We start from the raw sequence: 22,679 nt of genomic DNA on the forward strand, positions 1-22,679 counted from the left end.
ACAGAATCCCAGGATGATTTATTTTCCAATCTCCAATAATAGATTTTATGTGAACTTATAATATTTAAAGATAAAAAATAATTCTACTGAAATTGGGGTAATTTAAATTGACCTGAAATTAAACAAAACTTCCTAGTTGCCAAAATTGCATGGACGAACCAAAGATGCTATTAGCAAGTGAACATTCCGTATTATTTACCATTATATTTTTAAGTTGCTTCCTCTTTCCAAATGTCTATTATGAGTTGAAACATAGTCAGATTTTACAAGAATAATTGCTGAATTTGAAATATTTAATACTCAAACAAATCCAGCCAATGAAATTTGTTTCACTTTTATTTAAAACACATTTTTTAACAACAGTATTTTTTTTGAAATATGTTTCAATTAGTACAAATACTGTCTTATTCAAAGAAGACTCACAAGAAACCATCGCATCGTTATTTCTCTCTTTCTAAAACAAAAGACTTCAACGGGAGCATTCCTATGAGCAAGCGACGAACCTCGCTCGCCGTCCCGCTCCAGAGTAACTTTCTATATCAAAATACCTACTTCTCACTAATTGTCACGGCTAACAGTTTCATTAAAAAGCTAAACAAATAAAATATAAAGTACTGTCGTGGTTTTGCTTACAGCTCTCCCTAGTCCACTCCGGCCAGGGCCATCAGATCGATCGTGTTGGCCGCACCGTCGGCCCCTCCGTCCCCACCGTCCACGGAGGAGGAACCGACCGCGGCCAGATCGAGCAGCTGCCCGTCGGCGCCGGTCGTCGCGCCCAGGTTGTGCGTCAGGCTGTGCCTCCGCAGGTCACAATTCCGCCGGAACACCTTACCACATGCCCCACAGTGATACGGCTTGATGTCGGTGTGGGTGAGCAGGTGCGTTTTCAGGTTGGAGCGCTGGTTGAAGCTGCGGCTGCACACGGGACACTTGTGCGGCGATTCCTCCATGTGCAGGATCTTGTGCACGGCCAGCGTCCGCGACTGGCAGAATCCCTTTCCGCATTCCAGGCACTTGAAGGGCTTCTCCTTGGAGTGGATGTATCTGCGATCAGTTTGGGAAAGAAGCGCACGGGGAGGGAAAGAAAAATGAAGATATTAAATGTTGTGAGGTTCCGAAGGCAAAGCATAAAACACGATAAATTTCACGAACAAAAATAAGCGCGAAAGAAGCGGAGAAGAAGAGCGGCTGTAGCAAAAGAGGAAGAAGCAGAAGGAACGGAGAAATCATTTTGAGTGTTTTCGTGTGTCCGAAAGCGTCAAATTTATTTCGGGTCTGGTCGTGTCCCAGTCGCGTTCTTGTATTTCATCTTTTTTATCGAAGATTAAGCATTAACAGATGTCGGATGTATAAAAACATAATATTTTTATATCGGTTTCATCAATTGTCTAGTCATCTCAACGTCGACGCTTTTTTATCAGTTGTATCTGCAAAATGAATATGGTGATATTCATAACTAAATGAGTGTTTCTTAAGTTATCCACTTTTAACTTAAAATTCAATAAATAAATTTCAAAAAAAGTTTCGACGTGGTTTTTGGATGGTCCCTTAGATATAACTGTCTTTACTCCAAGAAACGAAAACATTGTCCTATACAGTCTAGACTCGATTATCCGGTTTCCTCGGATAAAATTTACTTTGGATTATCTAATCACGTTGAGCTCAAATATGTTACCAAAAATGCTCTAACGTGATTTGTAAATTTTAAATCCAAGATTGCGGCCAAATTTGTGGTGATGAAATATGCATTTTGAACTTGAAGTTCTATGTCAAAATAAGGAAAATAAAAAAAAATGTTATCCATAACTCGCAATTCGTCGCCATCGTGCTAACTTGTCGTACGTGCATTTTGGGCCAAATTGAGTTAAGAACGCCATTTTGTGCAGCTCACAATGCCTCACCTTTTGACCTTCACAGATCCCCAAAATTCGATTTCAATCCTGAGATATTCAACAAAAACCGAAAAAACTCCGTGCATTTTTGTCACTTTATATATGAAAGTAGTTTCAATCTTGTCGTGCTATCTTGTCACTCTATGGCAATTGATGCAAGTGCGACAAAATGCCAAAGGGATTTCAGGCCAGGAAAGTCAGGATGCGTTTGTCGCACGTACAAGCTAGACTACCGTAAACATTTTTAATTATAACTGCATTGATGTCATGTCATTGTTGGCGGGACGAAACGAATCTATTGGCACTACGCCCCCCGGGGCATGGCCTTCCTCTAACGTGGGATTTCTGCTCCAGCGCCTCTGACGAGACAGGAGAAACCGGGACCGACGTTTTACTTCACCATCCGATAGAAGCTCAGTGGATAAGGCGGGAATCGAACCCGCGTCTCATAGCATCATCGGGATCGGCAGCCGAAGCCGCTACCCCTGCGCCACGAGACCCACGGGACATTTAGATCAAAAACAAATAAAAAACGGCAAAAAATTCTCGCAATGTATGATAATTGCAAATTCTAGTTTTGTTGATTTTTTTTTTCAATAAGATTATCGGAAAATTTCATGAGTAAAAAACTACACGGTAAAAAAAACACGGTAATATTACATTTGATGTACCCCTTATCTTTTATGTCAGAAATAAAAGGTGTAATTTTACCTCTGAAAATGTGTAATTTTACCACTTTTTTGGTGTAATGTCACCTTTTCAGTCTGAATTGAGGTAAAATTACATCATAAAAGAGGTAATATTCAACCTTCCAAAATTACAGCTTCCAAATTTACAAATTTTATTTCTGTGCACTCAAAACTCACACAAATCACATAAAGTTGCCCTGAACCTTCTTTGAATTTCATGAAACTGTATCTTTAGGGGTTATTTAAGTCAGGGCTGTGGAGCCTGGAAACATCAAATCTTCAGAAACCGGAGATGGATAATTTTTGTCAACGTTGTATGAGAGTTATTGTAGGAGCCGGAGTCTAAGTTGGTGCAGCTCTGATTTCAGTCCCTTATCTTGAATCAGAGGTCTATTTTTTCGATATCTTGAGATGGAGGAGAGGTATGACCCTCACATTTGTATTATGTAATGTAAGTAAAAAAAAAATGCCTTGACCCCTTTATCGATTTTCGATAAACTTTGTCTTGATCGAAAAATCGAATCAAACGTTTTTTTGAATGACTGGAATAGTGATTATTTTGAAATTTGGTGTTAAAGGGACTTCTTTGTTAATTGAACAATTTAATAAAGCTCTTAAAAATTCCAAAAAATACGAATTTTGCATCATCTAAATATTATTTTTTAAACCTCTGCCTCTTTTCGTTATTCAATTTTACTGACGAAATCAAGGTAATTTCACAAAAAAACTCGACCGATTTAAATTTTTAATCAATTCTGTTGAATGAAATCGAAATAAGTAACTCAAAATCAGTGACAAAAATTTCGAAGCCACGTGAATCAAAAGAAAAATTACGGATCATTCGATCGACCGGATGACGGATTTAAACATCGTCGGCAACTTCAACGTCCGTCCCAGGAGGTGCCGATCGGGTGGTATCGGTGGTTGTCTTTAGGGTCGCGATGACAGCCGTGCATCCGAGACCGTTGACCAATTTGACCACGGCCGAAGTTCCCCAACTCGGCAGTGTCCCCGCGTCGAAGAGATACCCGCACAAGATTTTAGCAAAGATCGGCGGATCTTTTTGCTTCTTTCTCTTCGTATTGGATGGTTTGGCGTGTTGACGTGAACACATACACACGCACACACACACACGGTCAGAACAACAAAAAAGAACGCGGAACGGAAACATGTTTTTGATTTTTATTATATTCATATACACGACACGCTGAAAACCAGAACTGACGTGCTTGTTCTCGCGTGCCTTTTGCGGACGGGGACGAGACGGTCGGTCGGCGATCGGACACAACGGGAGATCGTGGGGATCGCAGTTCGTACAGAACCTCGACGACCATCCGACAACCGGGCAACAACAGCAACAACACCAGTTCACAGGCCTCATCAACACCACGATCGAGCGGGCGCGCGCTCACGATGGCAGGTTGGCAATTTTGGGCAAGCAGCAATCAATAAGTACATGAACTTTGGGGCCACGCGGAGATTTGATTTTTCTTTATTTTACGGAATGAGGGGGATTTATTGACAGGGCAATTTAAGGGGTAGCGTTGTGAGCCGTTGAGAAGGTTTGGAGATCATATGAAATTGAAATCAAGCATTTTGATACTCTTTTTGAATATGTTGGCTTCCTCACCGAGGTAAGGTCATAATCCTGCTCGAAAAAAAAAATTATTTATAACGTCCTAGACTTCATGCGTACATATCGACTTAGAACCTAAAACTGACCAAAAGTCTGTATCTACGAGTGTGAATGTAAGTATGTGACCAATAAACTCACTCAATCATTTCAATACTGGAGTCGATTTAAGCCACTTTTCCCCCATAGATCAAATTTTACATTGTTTTTAGGTTTTGTTAAGTATTTCAAAAGCTATGTATACAAATGAAGTTTCGTAAATGTCTGGACGTCATGAAAGTGACTTTATTTTCATCAAACCTCATCATATTGTATACCTTTAGAAAGATTATAATCAAGAGACCATTCAAATGAGTCATAAACTTTGAAGATCACTCAACCTAAAGTTGTGGTCACTTAAGTGATATTTATGATCTATTGCCTTCCTCACCTTACTGAGGAAAGGCTATAAAATCACTCAAAAAATGAACTTATTATTTTGACCTCGTGAAAATAAATCAAAAAAAAAAAATAAATAAAAAAAAATAATAAATCACACAATCACTTTCCAGTATGTACCATATCATTTATTTTTGCCTTCCTCACCTTACCGAGGAAAGGCTATAAAATCACTCGAAAAATGAACTTATTAATTTGACCTCGTGACCCACCTTCACGTATACATATCGACTCAGAATCATGTTCTGAGCAAATGTCTGTGTGGATGTGTGTAGGTGGGTGGACAAAAAAAATGTCACTCGATTATCTCCGGACTGGATGAACGGATTTTGACCGTATTAGTCTCATTCAATCCGTCTTGGGGTCCCATAGGTCTCTATTTAAAATCAGCATGTTTAGTTAAGTGCTTCAAAAGTAAGGCTAAAAAAACGATTTTGGCGGATGTCCGGAAGATTGTAAAAAGGGTGTTTTGCCTTCCTCACTGAGGTAAGGCTATAATCCTGCTCTAAAATTGAACTTTTTATTTTAAGCTCGAAAACCCACCTTGATGTATGCATATCGACTCAGAATTGAAAACTGAACAAATGTCTGTGTGTATGTGTGTGTGTATGTGTGTGTGTATGTGTGTGTGTATGTGACCAATAATGTCACGCAGTTTTCTCAGCACTGGCTGAACCGATTTTGACCAAACCAGTCGCATTCGACTTGGTTTAGGGTCCCATACGGTGCTATTGAATTGTTTGAAGTTTCGATAAGTAGTTCAAAAGTTATGTATAAAAATGTCTTTTCGCATATTTTCAGAAGTTGAATAAATGGCAGTAAACTGAACCAAACATCATCATGCTATACATCGTTAGTTAGGTAATTGAAAGACCTTTCCAACGAGTCCAAAACATTGATAATCTGGCAACCCTGTCTCGAGTTATAACCACTTAAGTGATATTTATGTACTTTTTTTAAGCCGGATCTCACTTAAATGTATGTAAACAATGTCCAGATCCATCATCCGACCCATCGTTGGTTAGGTAATCGAAAGAACTTTCCAACGAGTCTACAACATTGATAATCTGGCAACCCTGTCTCGAGTTCTGACCACTTAAGTGATATTTATGCACTTTTTTTGTAGCCGGATCTCACTTAAATGTATGTAAACAATGTCCGGATCCATAATCCGACCCATCGTTGGTTAGGTAGTCAAAAGACTTTTCCAACGAGCCTAAAACGTTGATAATCTGGCAACCCTGTCTCGAGTTCTGACCACTTAAGTGATATTTATGCACTATTTTTGTAGCCGGATCTCGCTTAAATGTATGTAAACAATGTCCGGATCCATCATCCAACCCATCGTTGGTTAGGTAATCAAAAGACCTTTCCAACGAGTATAAAACATTGAAGATCTGGCAACCCTGTCTCGAGTTCTGACCACTTAAGTGATATTTATGTACTTTTTTGTAGCTGGAACTCACTTAAATGTATATAAACAATGTCCGGATCCATCATCCGACCCATCGTTGATAAGGTAATTGAAAGACTTTTCCAACGAGTCTACAACATTGATAATCTGGCAACCCTGTCTCGAGTTCTGACCACTTAAGTGATATTTATGCACTATTTTTGTAGCCGGATCTCGCTTAAATGTATGTAAACAATGTCCGGATCCATCATCCAACCCATCGTTGGTTAGGTAATCAAAAGACCTTTCCAACGAGTATAAAACATTGAAGATCTGGCAACCCTGTCTCGAGTTCTGACCACTTAAGTGATATTTATGTACTTTTTTGTAGCTGGAACTCACTTAAATTTATGTAAACAATGTCCGGATCCATCATCCGACCCAACGTTGATAAGGTTATCGAAAGACCTTTCCAACGAGTCTACAACATTGATAATCTGGCAACCCTGTCTCGAGTTCTGACCACTTAAGTGATATTTATGCACTTTTTTTGTAGCCGGATCTCACTTAAATGTATATAAACAATGTCCGGATCCATCATCTGACCCATCGTTGGTTGGGTAATCGAAAGACCTTTTTAAGGAGTCTAAAATATTGAAGATCTGGCAATCTTGTCTCGAGTTCTGACCACATAAGTGAGATTTATGCACTTTTTTTGTAGCCGGATCTCACTTAAATGTATGTAAACAATGTCCGGATCCATAATCCGACCCATCGTTGGTTAGGTAGTCAAAAGAATTTTCCAACGAGCCTAAAACGTTGATAATCTGGCAACCCTGTCTCGAGTTCTGACCACTTAAGTGATATTTATGCACTTTTTTTGTAGCCGGATCTCACTTAAATGTATGTAAACAATGTCCGGATCCATAATCCGACCCATCGTTGGTTAGGTAGTCAAAAGACTTTTCCAACGAGCCTAAAACGTTGATAATCTGGCAACCCTGTCTCGAGTTCTGACCACTTAAGTGATATTTATGCACTTTTTTTGTAGCCGGATCTCACTTAAATGTATGTAAACAATGTCCGGATCCATCATCCAACCCATCGTTGGTTAGGTAATCAAAAGACCTTTCCAACGAGTATAAAACATTGAAGATCTGGCAACCCTGTCTCGAGTTCTGACCACTTAAGTGATATTTATGTACTTTTTTGTAGCTGGAACTCACTTAAATGTATATAAACAATGTCCGGATCCATCATCCGACCCATCGTTGATAAGGTAATTGAAAGACTTTTCCAACGAGTCTACAACATTGATAATCTGGCAACCCTGTCTCGAGTTCTGACCACTTAAGTGATATTTATGCACTATTTTTGTAGCCGGATCTCGCTTAAATGTATGTAAACAATGTCCGGATCCATCATCCAACCCATCGTTGGTTAGGTAATCAAAAGACCTTTCCAACGAGTATAAAACATTGAAGATCTGGCAACCCTGTCTCGAGTTCTGACCACTTAAGTGATATTTATGTACTTTTTTGTAGCTGGAACTCACTTAAATTTATGTAAACAATGTCCGGATCCATCATCCGACCCAACGTTGATAAGGTTATCGAAAGACCTTTCCAACGAGTCTACAACATTGATAATCTGGCAACCCTGTCTCGAGTTCTGACCACTTAAGTGATATTTATGCACTTTTTTTGTAGCCGGATCTCACTTAAATGTATATAAACAATGTCCGGATCCATCATCTGACCCATCGTTGGTTGGGTAATCGAAAGACCTTTTTAAGGAGTCTAAAATATTGAAGATCTGGCAATCTTGTCTCGAGTTCTGACCACATAAGTGAGATTTATGCACTTTTTTTGTAGCCGGATCTCACTTAAATGTATGTAAACAATGTCCGGATCCATCATCCGACCCATCGTTGGTTAGGTAGTCAAAAGACCTTCCAACGAGCCTAAAACTTTGATAATCTGGCAACCCTGTCTCGAGTTCTGACCAAATAAGTGAGATTTATGCACTTTTTTGTAGCCGGATCTCACTTAAATGTATGTAAACAATGTCCGGATCCATCATCCGACCCATCGTTGGTAAGATAATTGAAAGGCCGAGTCTAAAACATTGATGATCTGGCAACCCTATCTCGAGTTCTGACCACTTATGATGCAACTTATGAGCCCTTGAGTGATATGTGTGTTTTTTTTTGTGTTCCGGAACTTAACGAAATTAAACGAAATTTGTGTCCAAACCCATCATATCACATATCAACCATTGTTGGAAAAGAGTGAGGAAGGCATCAACCACATAGGTGGATTAAGTTAGTTTTTTGCAAGAAAACCTATCATGTTATACATTTTCAGAAAGGTTTTGAAAAGACCTTTCCAATGAGTCCAAAAGATCTGACAACCCTATCAAAAGTTATTAGCACTTAAGTGTTATTTATACACTTTTTGGAGGCCGGATCTCAGATATTTCAATGAAAATGATGTCGGGGTCCATCATGCGTCCTGTCGTTAGTTAGATAATCGAAAGACCTTTCCAATGAGTCCAAAACATTGAAGATCTGACAACCCTATCAAAAGTTATTAGTCTTTAGTGTTATTTATACACTTTTTGGAGGCCGGATTTCAGATATTGTGATAGAAATATTGCCTGAATCATCCATGCGAACTATCGTTGAATAGGTTTTTTTATCAGACCTTGCCGATGAGCCAGAAATATTTAAGGTCTGTGAACCCTTTGAAAAGAAATGAGTAATAAAGTAGATTTGTTAAACATGTTGCTATTTTTTCTGAATGTATTGACTTTATGAATGTGAGGAAGGCACCAACCACCTAAAGGTGGATTAAGTAACGTTTTTTGAAGTACCGTCAGTGGGGGTGACATTGGGTCAAGGGGGTGAGATTGGGTCAAAGTGATTTTTTACGGATTTTACCATTTCTCAGGTTCTTCTCAATGAAAATGAATTTTTTTGAAAGGGTTGTGTAAGGGACATCTTAAGATGACTTCGCTGAAAAAATCTCATTCCTAGAACAAATCCTGTTATTTTGGCAGATGTCTAAAGTTGGGGTACGTTTTTGGCCAAAAATGACCTCTCGAAAAATCATTTCTCTAATATTTTTGTAAGAATTGCTCGAAAACTACTCAAATGTTTGAAAATCTTCACTTCAAACATTGTAGCGTGTTAATACGATTCCCTCGAACAAGAAACACTGTTGCATGACTTGTTGTTACCATATCGTTGTATTTGAGAATCATTTTAGTTTCATTTGACCCATTGACACCCCCTCTAAGGGGTGAGATTGGGTAAATTTTCAAACAATTGGCATTTAAGGTAGTGTTCATCAAAATCCACCATATTTTGGGAAAATGTTAGTAAACTATCTAAGAACAAATCTACGTTGAAAGATTTTCCATGTTATTTAAATTGTTTTTGTTATTAAGAAAATACGAGAGGTGTATCGTTTTTTGACCCATAGTCACCCCCACTGACGGTAGAGTCTCAGAAAACTTGATGAAAATGATATCTGGACCTTTCTTGTAACACATCATTGGATAGGTAATAGAAGATCATTTTCAAGGTGTTGAAAATCTTGTTGATCTGTACAAAAGCGTGTTTTACGGACATATTGAAAGTGTTTAATTTCGAACGCATCAACCTGAATTTTCAAGCACTATAGTCCCAGAAGCTAGCCTGAATATTTAAGCTTATTTGGTTAAAATTTTGCTCTCCAGTGTTGATCTGAAGATGGAATGGAATTTCAATCAATTTAATTGATTTATTTTTCACTTTTAAACTCTTCTTCTAGAAAGTCCTCAACCCGACAAAAGTTTCTAGTCTTAGTAATCTCTTCTAGGTTTTGATCCGGGGAACAACTTCGTAGAACAACGTAAAGCGCTAGGAATTGATCCCGAAAAGTTACAGGTCAATTTTTAGAGAATGTTTTGAAATATTGCTGAAAAAATCAACTCAAAAAAAACATTTTGTACCTTTTCCGGATCAATTCCTACACCCAGAACTGTTGAACGCCACACGGAAAGATTTTCTTTTACATGTTTTGTCTCCTCTCTCTTTTGCGGTTGAAGAAAGTTCGCTAGCGAAAATGATTACAATGATAAAATGATAAACATTCTTTGAATCAATAGAGTTTCGAACCACGAAAAAACACTTTACGATGCGTTTTTTCATTACGTAACGGATTTTTTTTGATTTTCAGACCCTCTCTTTTCTCCCTAATAACACATTCCATGCAAAAAAGAAAAAGATTTTTTTCAGAACGGATCGTACATTTATTCTACGAAGTTTAACGAATTCGTTAAATATGCCGAGGGCTAAAAAAAGTTTCGGAATACAATTCCCGAAAACATTCTTTGAATTTGTTTTTTTTTTCGTTAAACTTTTGTTTCACGCTTCAATGTTATTTCCCGTATAGATAAATGTCAAACTTCTAAACAGTATTAAGTAGTTTTACTTTTCGATACAAGTTCTTAAAAGTTGGACCTAAATGACTGCTGAAATAGTAGTTCATGCAACACGTTGAAAAAAAAAAATTAAAAAAATCAGCATTCATACAACAAGGTTTACCTAATGCTAAAAAGTTCCCATTTCAGTGCTGAAAAGTAGAACTCTCCCTTAAAGGTTAAATGAGGACAATAATCTAATATTTTGAGATCGATAGTGGATTTCCTAATTTGAAATTTTTCTCCTCCAACTCACACAGCAGTTGCCCCGACTTTTCTTCGATTTGCGTGAAATTTTGTCATGGCCTGTGTGGACGCTCAGTCCGGTTTTTTCGTGTTATTTTCCGTCTCTTTTGTGTCGCTGTTCGAGTGAGTGGGGTGATTGGTCATTATAATTAAATAATGGCATCAGTAGTGCGGTGCCTGTGTGGACGCTCAGTCCGGTTTTTTCGTGTTATTTTCCGTCTCTTTTGTGTCGCTGTTCGAGTGAGTGGGGTGATTGGTCATTATAATTAAATAATGGCATCAGTAGTGCGGTGCCTGTGTGGACGCTCAGTCCTGTTTTTCGTGTTATTTTCCGTCTCTTTTGTGTCGCTGTTCGAGTGAGTGGGGTGATTGGTCATTATAATTAAATAATGGCATCAGTAGTGCGGTGCCTGTGTGGACGCTCAGTCCTGTTTTTCGTGTTATTTTCCGTCTCTTTTGTGTCGCTGTTCGAGTGCATGGGGTGATTGGTCATTATAATTAAATAATGGCATCAGTAGTGCGGTGCCTGTGTGGACGCTCAGTCCTGTTTTTTCGTGTTATTTTCCGTCTCTTTTGTGTCGCTGTTCGAGTGCATGGGGTGATTGGTCATTATAATTAAATAATGGCATCAGTAGTGCGGTGCCTGTGTGGACGCTCAGTCCTGTTTTTCGTGTTATTTTCCGTCTCTTTTGTGTCGCTGTTCGAGTGCATGGGGTGATTGGTCATTATAATTAAATAATGGCATCAGTAGTGCGGTGCCTGTGTGGACGCTCAGTCCTGTTTTTTCGTGTTATTTTCCGTCTCTTTTGTGTCGCTGTTCGAGTGCATGGGGTGATTGGTCATTATAATTAAATAATGGCATCAGTAGTGCGGTGCCTGTGTGGACGCTCAGTCCGGTTTTTTCGTGTTATTTTCCGTCTCTTTTGTGTCGCTGTTCGAGTGAGTGGGGTGATTGGTCATTATAATTAAATAATGGCATCAGTAGTGCGGTGCCTGTGTGGACGCTCAGTCCGGTTTTTTCGTGTTATTTTCCGTCTCTTTTGTGTCGCTGTTCGAGTGAGTGGGGTGATTGGTCATTATAATTAAATAATGGCATCAGTAGTGCGGTGCCTGTGTGGACGCTCAGTCCTGTTTTTCGTGTTATTTTCCGTCTCTTTTGTGTCGCTGTTCGAGTGAGTGGGGTGATTGGTCATTATAATTAAATAATGGCATCAGTAGTGCGGTGCCTGTGTGGACGCTCAGTCCTGTTTTTCGTGTTATTTTCCGTCTCTTTTGTGTCGCTGTTCGAGTGAGTGGGGTGATTGGTCATTATAATTAAATAATGGCATCAGTAGTGCGGTGCCTGTGTGGACGCTCAGTCCTGTTTTTCGTGTTATTTTCCGTCTCTTTTGTGTCGCTGTTCGAGTGAGTGGGGTGATTGGTCATTATAATTAAATAATGGCATCAGTAGTGCGGTGCCTGTGTGGACGCTCAGTCCTGTTTTTTCGTGTTATTTTCCGTCTCTTTTGTGTCGCTGTTCGAGTGAGTGGGGTGATTGGTCATTATAATTAAATAATGGCATCAGTAGTGCGGTGCCTGTGTGGACGCTCAGTCCTGTTTTTTCGTGTTATTTTCCGTCTCTTTTGTGTCGCTGTTCGAGTGAGTGGGGTGATTGGTCATTATAATTAAATAATGGCATCAGTAGTGCGGTGCCTGTGTGGACGCTCAGTCCGGTTTTTTCGTGTTATTTTCCGTCTCTTTTGTGTCGCTGTTCGAGTGAGTGGGGTGATTGGTCATTATAATTAAATAATGGCATCAGTAGTGCGGTGCCTGTGTGGACGCTCAGTCCTGTTTTTTCGTGTTATTTTCCGTCTCTTTTGTGTCGCTGTTCGAGTGAGTGGGGTGATTGGTCATTATAATTAAATAATGGCATCAGTAGTGCGGTGCCTGTGTGGACGCTCAGTCCTGTTTTTTCGTGTTATTTTCCGTCTCTTTTGTGTCGCTGTTCGAGTGCATGGGGTGATTGGTCATTATAATTAAATAATGGCATCAGTAGTGCGGTGCCTGTGTGGACGCTCAGTCCGGTTTTTCGTGTTATTTTCCGTCTCTTTTGTGTCGCTGTTCGAGTGAGTGGGGTGATTGGTCATTATAATTAAATAATGGCATCAGTAGTGCGGTGCCTGTGTGGACGCTCAGTCCGGTTTTTCGTGTTATTTTCCGTCTCTTTTGTGTCGCTGTTCGAGTGAGTGGGGTGATTGGTCATTATAATTAAATAATGGCATCAGTAGTGCGGTGCCTGTGTGGACGCTCAGTCCTGTTTTTCGTGTTATTTTCCGTCTCTTTTGTGTCGCTGTTCGAGTGAGTGGGGTGATTGGTCATTATAATTAAATAATGGCATCAGTAGTGCGGTGCCTGTGTGGACGCTCAGTCCTGTTTTTCGTGTTATTTTCCGTCTCTTTTGTGTCGCTGTTCGAGTGAGTGGGGTGATTGGTCATTATAATTAAATAATGGCATCAGTAGTGCGGTGCCTGTGTGGACGCTCAGTCCTGTTTTTTCGTGTTATTTTCCGTCTCTTTTGTGTCGCTGTTCGAGTGAGTGGGGTGATTGGTCATTATAATTAAATAATGGCATCAGTAGTGCGGTGCCTGTGTGGACGCTCAGTCCTGTTTTTTCGTGTTATTTTCCGTCTCTTTTGTGTCGCTGTTCGAGTGCATGGGGTGATTGGTCATTATAATTAAATAATGGCATCAGTAGTGCGGTGCCTGTGTGGACGCTCAGTCCTGTTTTTCGTGTTATTTTCCGTCTCTTTTGTGTCGCTGTTCGAGTGCATGGGGTGATTGGTCATTATAATTAAATAATGGCATCAGTAGTGCGGTGCCTGTGTGGACGCTCAGTCCGGTTTTTCGTGTTATTTTCCGTCTCTTTTGTGTCGCTGTTCGAGTGAGTGGGGTGATTGGTCATTATAATTAAATAATGGCATCAGTAGTGCGGTGCCTGTGTGGACGCTCAGTCCGGTTTTTCGTGTTATTTTCCGTCTCTTTTGTGTCGCTGTTCGAGTGAGTGGGGTGATTGGTCATTATAATTAAATAATGGCATCAGTAGTGCGGTGCCTGTGTGGACGCTCAGTCCTGTTTTTCGTGTTATTTTCCGTCTCTTTTGTGTCGCTGTTCGAGTGAGTGGGGTGATTGGTCATTATAATTAAATAATGGCATCAGTAGTGCGGTGCCTGTGTGGACGCTCAGTCCTGTTTTTTCGTGTTATTTTCCGTCTCTTTTGTGTCGCTGTTCGAGTGAGTGGGGTGATTGGTCATTATAATTAAATAATGGCATCAGTAGTGCGGTGCCTGTGTGGACGCTCAGTCCTGTTTTTTCGTGTTATTTTCCGTCTCTTTTGTGTCGCTGTTCGAGTGAGTGGGGTGATTGGTCATTATAATTAAATAATGGCATCAGTAGTGCGGTGCCTGTGTGGACGCTCAGTCCTGTTTTTCGTGTTATTTTCCGTCTCTTTTGTGTCGCTGTTCGAGTGATGGGGTGATTGGTCATTATAATTAAATAATGGCATCAGTAGTGCGGTGCCTGTGTGGACGCTCAGTCCTGTTTTTCGTGTTATTTTCCGTCTCTTTTGTGTCGCTGTTCGAGTGAGTGGGGTGATTGGTCATTATAATTAAATAATGGCATCAGTAGTGCGGTGCCTGTGTGGACGCTCAGTCCGGTTTTTTCGTGTTATTTTCCGTCTCTTTTGTGTCGCTGTTCGAGTGAGTGGGGTGATTGGTCATTATAATTAAATAATGGCATCAGTAGTGCGGTGCCTGTGTGGACGCTCAGTCCTGTTTTTTCGTGTTATTTTCCGTCTCTTTTGTGTCGCTGTTCGAGTGATGGGGTGATTGGTCATTATAATTAAATAATGGCATCAGTAGTGCGGTGCCTGTGTGGACGCTCAGTCCTGTTTTTTCGTGTTATTTTCCGTCTCTTTTGTGTCGCTGTTCGAGTGCATGGGGTGATTGGTCATTATAATTAAATAATGGCATCAGTAGTGCGGTGCCTGTGTGGACGCTCAGTCCGGTTTTTCGTGTTATTTTCCGTCTCTTTTGTCGCTGTTCGAGTGATGGGGTGATTGGTCATTATAATTAAATAATGGCATCAGTAGTGCGGTGCCTGTGTGGACGCTCAGTCCGGTTTTTCGTGTTATTTTCCGTCTCTTTTGTGTCGCTGTTCGAGTGATGGGGTGATTGGTCATTATAATTAAATAATGGCATCAGTAGTGCGGTGCCTGTGTGGACGCTCAGTCCTGTTTTTCGTGTTATTTTCCGTCTCTTTTGTGTCGCTGTTCGAGTGAGTGGGGTGATTGGTCATTATAATTAAATAATGGCATCAGTAGTGCGGTGCCTGTGTGGACGCTCAGTCCTGTTTTTTCGTGTTATTTTCCGTCTCTTTTGTGTCGCTGTTCGAGTGAGTGGGGTGATTGGTCATTATAATTAAATAATGGCATCAGTAGTGCGGTGCCTGTGTGGACGCTCAGTCCTGTTTTTTCGTGTTATTTTCCGTCTCTTTTGTGTCGCTGTTCGAGTGAGTGGGGTGATTGGTCATTATAATTAAATAATGGCATCAGTAGTGCGGTGCCTGTGTGGACGCTCAGTCCTGTTTTTTCGTGTTATTTTCCGTCTCTTTTGTGTCGCTGTTCGAGTGAGTGGGGTGATTGGTCATTATAATTAAATAATGGCATCAGTAGTGCGGTGCCTGTGTGGACGCTCAGTCCTGTTTTTCGTGTTATTTTCCGTCTCTTTTGTGTCGCTGTTCGAGTGCATGGGGTGATTGGTCATTATAATTAAATAATGGCATCAGTAGTGCGGTGCCTGTGTGGACGCTCAGTCCTGTTTTTCGTGTTATTTTCCGTCTCTTTTGTGTCGCTGTTCGAGTGAGTGGGGTGATTGGTCATTATAATTAAATAATGGCATCAGTAGTGCGGTGCCTGTGTGGACGCTCAGTCCTGTTTTTTCGTGTTATTTTCCGTCTCTTTTGTGTCGCTGTTCGAGTGAGTGGGGTGATTGGTCATTATAATTAAATAATGGCATCAGTAGTGCGGTGCCTGTGTGGACGCTCAGTCCTGTTTTTTCGTGTTATTTTCCGTCTCTTTTGTGTCGCTGTTCGAGTGAGTGGGGTGATTGGTCATTATAATTAAATAATGGCATCAGTAGTGCGGTGCCTGTGTGGACGCTCAGTCCTGTTTTTTCGTGTTATTTTCCGTCTCTTTTGTGTCGCTGTTCGAGTGAGTGGGGTGATTGGTCATTATAATTAAATAATGGCATCAGTAGTGCGGTGCCTGTGTGGACGCTCAGTCCGGTTTTTCGTGTTATTTTCCGTCTCTTTTGTGTCGCTGTTCGAGTGATGGGGTGATTGGTCATTATAATTAAATAATGGCATCAGTAGTGCGGTGCCTGTGTGGACGCTCAGTCCTGTTTTTCGTGTTATTTTCCGTCTCTTTTGTGTCGCTGTTCGAGTGCATGGGGTGATTGGTCATTATAATTAAATAATGGCATCAGTAGTGCGGTGCCTGTGTGGACGCTCAGTCCTGTTTTTCGTGTTATTTTCCGTCTCTTTTGTGTCGCTGTTCGAGTGAGTGGGGTGATTGGTCATTATAATTAAATAATGGCATCAGTAGTGCGGTGCCTGTGTGGACGCTCAGTCCTGTTTTTCGTGTTATTTTCCGTCTCTTTTGTGTCGCTGTTCGAGTGAGTGGGGTGATTGGTCATTATAATTAAATAATGGCATCAGTAGTGCGGTGCCTGTGTGGACGCTCAGTCCTGTTTTTCGTGTTATTTTCCGTCTCTTTTGTGTCGCTGTTCGAGTGAGTGGGGTGATTGGTCATTATAATTAAATAATGGCATCAGTAGTGCGGTGCCTGTGTGGACGCTCAGTCCTGTTTTTTCGTGTTATTTTCCGTCTCTTTTGTGTCGCTGTTCGAGTGAGTGGGGTGATTGGTCATTATAATTAAATAATGGCATCAGTAGTGCGGTGCCTGTGTGGACGCTCAGTCCGGTTTTTTCGTGTTATTTTCCGTCTCTTTTGTGTCGCTGTTCGAGTGAGTGGGGTGATTGGTCATTATAATTAAATAATGGCATCAGTAGTGCGGTGCCTGTGTGGACGCTCAGTCCTGTTTTTTCGTGTTATTTTCCGTCTCTTTTGTGTCGCTGTTCGAGTGAGTGGGGTGATTGGTCATTATAATTAAATAATGGCATCAGTAGTGCGGTGCCTGTGTGGACGCTCAGTCCGGTTTTTTCGTGTTATTTTCCGTCTCTTTTGTGTCGCTGTTCGAGTGAGTGGGGTGATTGGTCATTATAATTAAATAATGGCATCAGTAGTGCGGTGCCTGTGTGGACGCTCAGTCCTGTTTTTTCGTGTTATTTTCCGTCTCTTTTGTGTCGCTGTTCGAGTGAGTGGGGTGATTGGTCATTATAATTAAATAATGGCATCAGTAGTGCGGTGCCTGTGTGGACGCTCAGTCCTGTTTTTTCGTGTTATTTTCCGTCTCTTTTGTGTCGCTGTTCGAGTGAGTGGGGTGATTGGTCATTATAATTAAATAATGGCATCAGTAGTGCGGTGCCTGTGTGGACGCTCAGTCCGGTTTTTTCGTGTTATTTTCCGTCTCTTTTGTGTCGCTGTTCGAGTGAGTGGGGTGATTGGTCATTATAATTAAATAATGGCATCAGTAGTGCGGTGCCTGTGTGGACGCTCAGTCCTGTTTTTCGTGTTATTTTCCGTCTCTTTTGTGTCGCTGTTCGAGTGCATGGGGTGATTGGTCATTATAATTAAATAATGGCATCAGTAGTGCGGTGCCTGTGTGGACGCTCAGTCCTGTTTTTTCGTGTTATTTTCCGTCTCTTTTGTGTCGCTGTTCGAGTGAGTGGGGTGATTGGTCATTATAATTAAATAATGGCATCAGTAGTGCGGTGCCTGTGTGGACGCTCAGTCCTGTTTTTTCGTGTTATTTTCCGTCTCTTTTGTGTCGCTGTTCGAGTGAGTGGGGTGATTGGTCATTATAATTAAATAATGGCATCAGTAGTGCGGTGCCTGTGTGGACGCTCAGTCCTGTTTTTTCGTGTTATTTTCCGTCTCTTTTGTGTCGCTGTTCGAGTGAGTGGGGTGATTGGTCATTATAATTAAATAATGGCATCAGTAGTGCGGTGCCTGTGTGGACGCTCAGTCCTGTTTTTCGTGTTATTTTCCGTCTCTTTTGTGTCGCTGTTCGAGTGAGTGGGGTGATTGGTCATTATAATTAAATAATGGCATCAGTAGTGCGGTGCCTGTGTGGACGCTCAGTCCGGTTTTTCGTGTTATTTTCCGTCTCTTTTGTGTCGCTGTTCGAGTGAGTGGGGTGATTGGTCATTATAATTAAATAATGGCATCAGTAGTGCGGTGCCTGTGTGGACGCTCAGTCCTGTTTTTTCGTGTTATTTTCCGTCTCTTTTGTGTCGCTGTTCGAGTGATGGGGTGATTGGTCATTATAATTAAATAATGGCATCAGTAGTGCGGTGCCTGTGTGGACGCTCAGTCCGGTTTTTCGTGTTATTTTCCGTCTCTTTTGTGTCGCTGTTCGAGTGAGTGGGGTGATTGGTCATTATAATTAAATAATGGCATCAGTAGTGCGGTGCCTGTGTGGACGCTCAGTCCTGTTTTTTCGTGTTATTTTCCGTCTCTTTTGTGTCGCTGTTCGAGTGCATGGGGTGATTGGTCATTATAATTAAATAATGGCATCAGTAGTGCGGTGCCTGTGTGGACGCTCAGTCCGGTTTTTCGTGTTATTTTCCGTCTCTTTTGTGTCGCTGTTCGAGTGAGTGGGGTGATTGGTCATTATAATTAAATAATGGCATCAGTAGTGCGGTGCCTGTGTGGACGCTCAGTCCGGTTTTTCGTGTTATTTTCCGTCTCTTTTGTGTCGCTGTTCGAGTGAGTGGGGTGATTGGTCATTATAATTAAATAATGGCATCAGTAGTGCGGTGCCTGTGTGGACGCTCAGTCCGGTTTTTCGTGTTATTTTCCGTCTCTTTTGTGTCGCTGTTCGAGTGAGTGGGGTGATTGGTCATTATAATTAAATAATGGCATCAGTAGTGCGGTGCCTGTGTGGACGCTCAGTCCTGTTTTTCGTGTTATTTTCCGTCTCTTTTGTGTCGTTGTTCGAGTGAGTGGGGTGATTGGTCATTATAATTAAATAATGGCATCAGTAGTGCGGTGCCTGTGTGGACGCTCAGTCCTGTTTTTCGTGTTATTTTCCGTCTCTTTTGTGTCGCTGTTCGAGTGCATGGGGTGATTGGTCATTATAATTAAATAATGGCATCAGTAGTGCGGTGCCTGTGTGGACGCTCAGTCCGGTTTTTCGTGTTATTTTCCGTCTCTTTTGTGTCGCTGTTCGAGTGAGTGGGGTGATTGGTCATTATAATTAAATAATGGCATCAGTAGTGCGGTGCCTGTGTGGACGCTCAGTCCTGTTTTTTCGTGTTATTTTCCGTCTCTTTTGTGTCGCTGTTCGAGTGCATGGGGTGATTGGTCATTATAATTAAATAATGGCATCAGTAGTGCGGTGCCTGTGTGGACGCTCAGTCCTGTTTTTTCGTGTTATTTTCCGTCTCTTTTGTGTCGCTGTTCGAGTGAGTGGGGTGATTGGTCATTATAATTAAATAATGGCATCAGTAGTGCGGTGCCTGTGTGGACGCTCAGTCCGGTTTTTTCATGTTATTTTCCGTCTCTTTTGTGTCGCTGTTCGAGTGAGTGGGGTGATTGGTCATTATAATTAAATAATGGCATCAGTAGTGTGTGGAGTGATACACCCTATTGCGGTGTAAGTGAGCGCACTCCATTGGATCGAGTCGAATAGGCCCCTCGTACGATTGGCATGACGCAACCATGCACTGACAAAGCATGGACGCAGCCACATGAATGGTTCGGTGACAGCTGGCAATGCAAGCCCAGCTCGCGTCCTCTTCCCTCGTGTGACGCTCGGCCGGATCGGTTGTGAGTCCGCACCGATTCCCCCGGCGGGCGATTTCCCGAGTGGAATTGTCGATTCACACATTGGCGACCGTGACGGAGTTGAAATTTTATTTTCAACCTCAAAGAACCGTCGGGAAATCGCCTGCCGACGTGGTTTTGGTGCAAATTTGTTTGTTTGTTTTGGTGCTGTTGGTTGAAAAAATATATTTTTTTTTCTGTTTTTTTGGAGGAAGGATTGGAGTGGAGCAAAGGCGCGAGCGTAAGGTCTATTTGACCGAGTTGTCCGGAGCGCACCTTAAAAGGAAAAAATCAAAGTGTTGCTGAGGATTTAAAAAATGGTTTTGTTGTGAAAAAGGCTTGTTCGGTGGGTGAGTAAAGTGAAACTGAGTTTGACAGAACGGAATTTGATTGAATCGCGTTGGGCACGGAGGTCAGATGGGCCTGCCGTGGGAAATAGCCTGGAAGGCCGCGATTAGAGGAACATTTTGTCGCGTTGGGCACGGTGGGTCAGATGAGCCCGCCGTGGTAAATAGCCTGGAAGGCCGCGATTGTTCCAAGAAAAAAGAGTCGCGTTGGGCACGGAGGTCAGATGGGCCTGCCGTGGGAAATAGCCTGGAAGGCCGCGATTGGAGGAACATTTTATCGCGTTGGGCACGGTGGGTCAGATGAGCCCGCCGTGGGAAATAGCCTGGAAGGCCGCGATTGAAGGAACATTTTGTCGCGTTGGGCACGGTGGGTCAGATTGGCCCGCCGTGGTAAATAGCCTGGAAGGCCGCGATTGTTCCAAGAAAAAAGAGTCGCGTTGGGCACGGAGGTCAGATGGGCCTGCCGTGGGAAATAGCCTGGAAGGCCGCGATTGGAGGAACATTTTGTCGCGTTGGGCACGGTGGGTCAGATTGGCCCGCCGTGGTAAATAGCCTGGAAGGCCGCGATTGTTCCAAGAAAAAGAGTCGCGTTGGGCACGGAGGTCAGATGGGCCTGCCGTGGAAATAGCCTGAAAGGCCGCGATTGGAGGAACATTTTGTCGCGTTGGGCACGGTGGGTCAGATTGGCCCGCCGTGGTAAATAGCCTGGAAGGCCGCGATTGTTCCAAGAAAAAAGAGTCGCGTTGGGCACGGAGGTCAGATGGGCCTGCCGTGGGAAATAGCCTGGAAGGCCGCGATTAGAGGAACATTTTGTCGCGTTGGGCACGGTGGGTCAGATGAGCCCGCCGTGGTAAATAGCCTGGAAGGCCGCGATTGTTCCAAGAAAAAAGAGTCGCGTTGGGCACGGAGGTCAGATGGGCCTGCCGTGGGAAATAGCCTGGAAGGCCGCGATTAGAGGAACATTTTGTCGCGTTGGGCACGGTGGGTCAGATGAGCCCGCCGTGGTAAATAGCCTGGAAGGCCGCGATTGTTCCAAGAAAAAAGAGTCGCGTTGGGCACGGAGGTCAGATGGGCCTGCCGTGGGAAATAGCCTGGAAGGCCGCGATTAGAGGAACATTTTGTCGCGTTGGGCACGGTGGGTCAGATGAGCCCGCCGTGGTAAATAGCCTGGAAGGCCGCGATTGTTCCAAGAAAAAAGAGTCGCGTTGGGCACGGAGGTCAGATGGGCCTGCCGTGGGAAATAGCCTGGAAGGCCGCGATTGGAGGAACATTTTGTCGCGTTGGGCACGGTGGGTCAGATGAGCCCACCGTGGTAAATAGCCTGGAAGGCCGCGATTGTTCCGAGGAAAAATGAATCGCGTTGGGCACGGAGGTCAGATGGGCCTGCCGTGGTAAATAGCCTGGAAGGCCGCGATTGAAGGAACATTTTGTCGCGTTGGGCACGGTGGGTCAGATTGGCCCGCCGTGGAAAATAGCCTGGAAGGCCGCGATTGTTCCAAGGGAAAATGAATCGCGTTGGGCACGGAGGTCAGATGGGCCTGCCGTGGTAAATAGCCTGGAAGGCCGCGATTGAAGGAACATTTTGTCGCGTTGGGCACGGTGGGTCAGATTGGCCTGCCGTGGTAAATAGCCTGGAAGGCCGCGATTGTTCCGAGAAAAAATGAATCGCGTTGGGCACGGAGGTCAGATGGGCCTGCCGTGGTAAATAGCCTGGAAGGCCGCGATTGGAGGAACACCCGTTGTAAATAACCTGGAAGGCCGCGTTTGGTCCAATGAAAACATGGCACAAATCCTGCGATTGGCGTTACTGAAATCGCTAGAGGTGTGTTAGGTCAGTTGGTCCAGCCGTAGTTTTGAAAATGGTGGTTCAGACTGACTCTCTGTGGTTGAATAGTTTTAAACATGCAAAAGGCGAGAGGTGTAGCTGTAGGTTATTGAGATTGCTTTGGGAAGTGGTTAAAATATAGTCACGAATGCTCTCGTAATGAATTTTGTGACAAAGCTGTGGACAGATGACGATGCTACGCATAATGATTTGTTTAAGTTGAATTTGAGTTAATCAAAAAGATGCAAGGAATATTGAAAAGTTTTAATGATTTTAGGGATTTCTGTATGTCAGTAAATAAAGAAAGTAGAAAATAAGACTTGAATAATTTGGTAGTGAACTGTGAGCAACTACAAAACTTAATTACAATAAAGTAGGTTGTTATGGGCCAGAATGGTTTACAGAAACCAAGATAGAAAAGAGAGAGAGAGATAGATAGATAGATGAATAGATAGAGAGAGACAGGTAGCTAGATAAATAGATAGATAGATAGATAGAAAGGGAGATAGATAGATAGATAGATAAAAAGAGAGAGAGAGGTAGAGCTAGAGAGAGAGAGGTAGAGCTAGAGAGAGAGAGAGAGAGAGAGAGAGAGAGAGAGAGAGAGAGAGAGAAAGAGAGAGAGAGAGAGGGCTAGAGAGAGAATCATGATCAGTTCGGTGCGTTAAGTGGTATGCCTGTTAGAAATTCTAACGTAACCTTCTTTTCTTTGATCAATAGAGTTATCTACGTGCGTATGTATTGCGTGTACGTACACGAAAAAAAGTG

The 22,679-nt window shown here is 42.5% G+C and overlaps 1 protein-coding gene across 1 annotated transcript in view; it reads right to left on the minus strand.

Annotated features, from left to right (window-relative positions):
• Window positions 1-386: 386 nt before the first annotated feature.
• LOC6042988 (protein sister of odd and bowel) overlaps window positions 387-22,679 on the minus strand; it is a 35,917-nt gene continuing 13,624 nt past the window's right edge. The window contains exon 2 of the mRNA XM_001854398.2: window positions 387-1,044. Within this exon, the coding sequence (XP_001854444.2) occupies window positions 642-1,044 (403 nt within the window). The 3' untranslated portion in view covers window positions 387-641. The remainder of the gene's footprint in view (window positions 1,045-22,679) is intronic.

This window comes from Culex quinquefasciatus, chromosome 2 (assembly GCF_015732765.1).
Source record: "Culex quinquefasciatus strain JHB chromosome 2, VPISU_Cqui_1.0_pri_paternal, whole genome shotgun sequence".
Classification (NCBI taxonomy): Eukaryota; Metazoa; Arthropoda; class Insecta; order Diptera; family Culicidae; genus Culex; species Culex quinquefasciatus.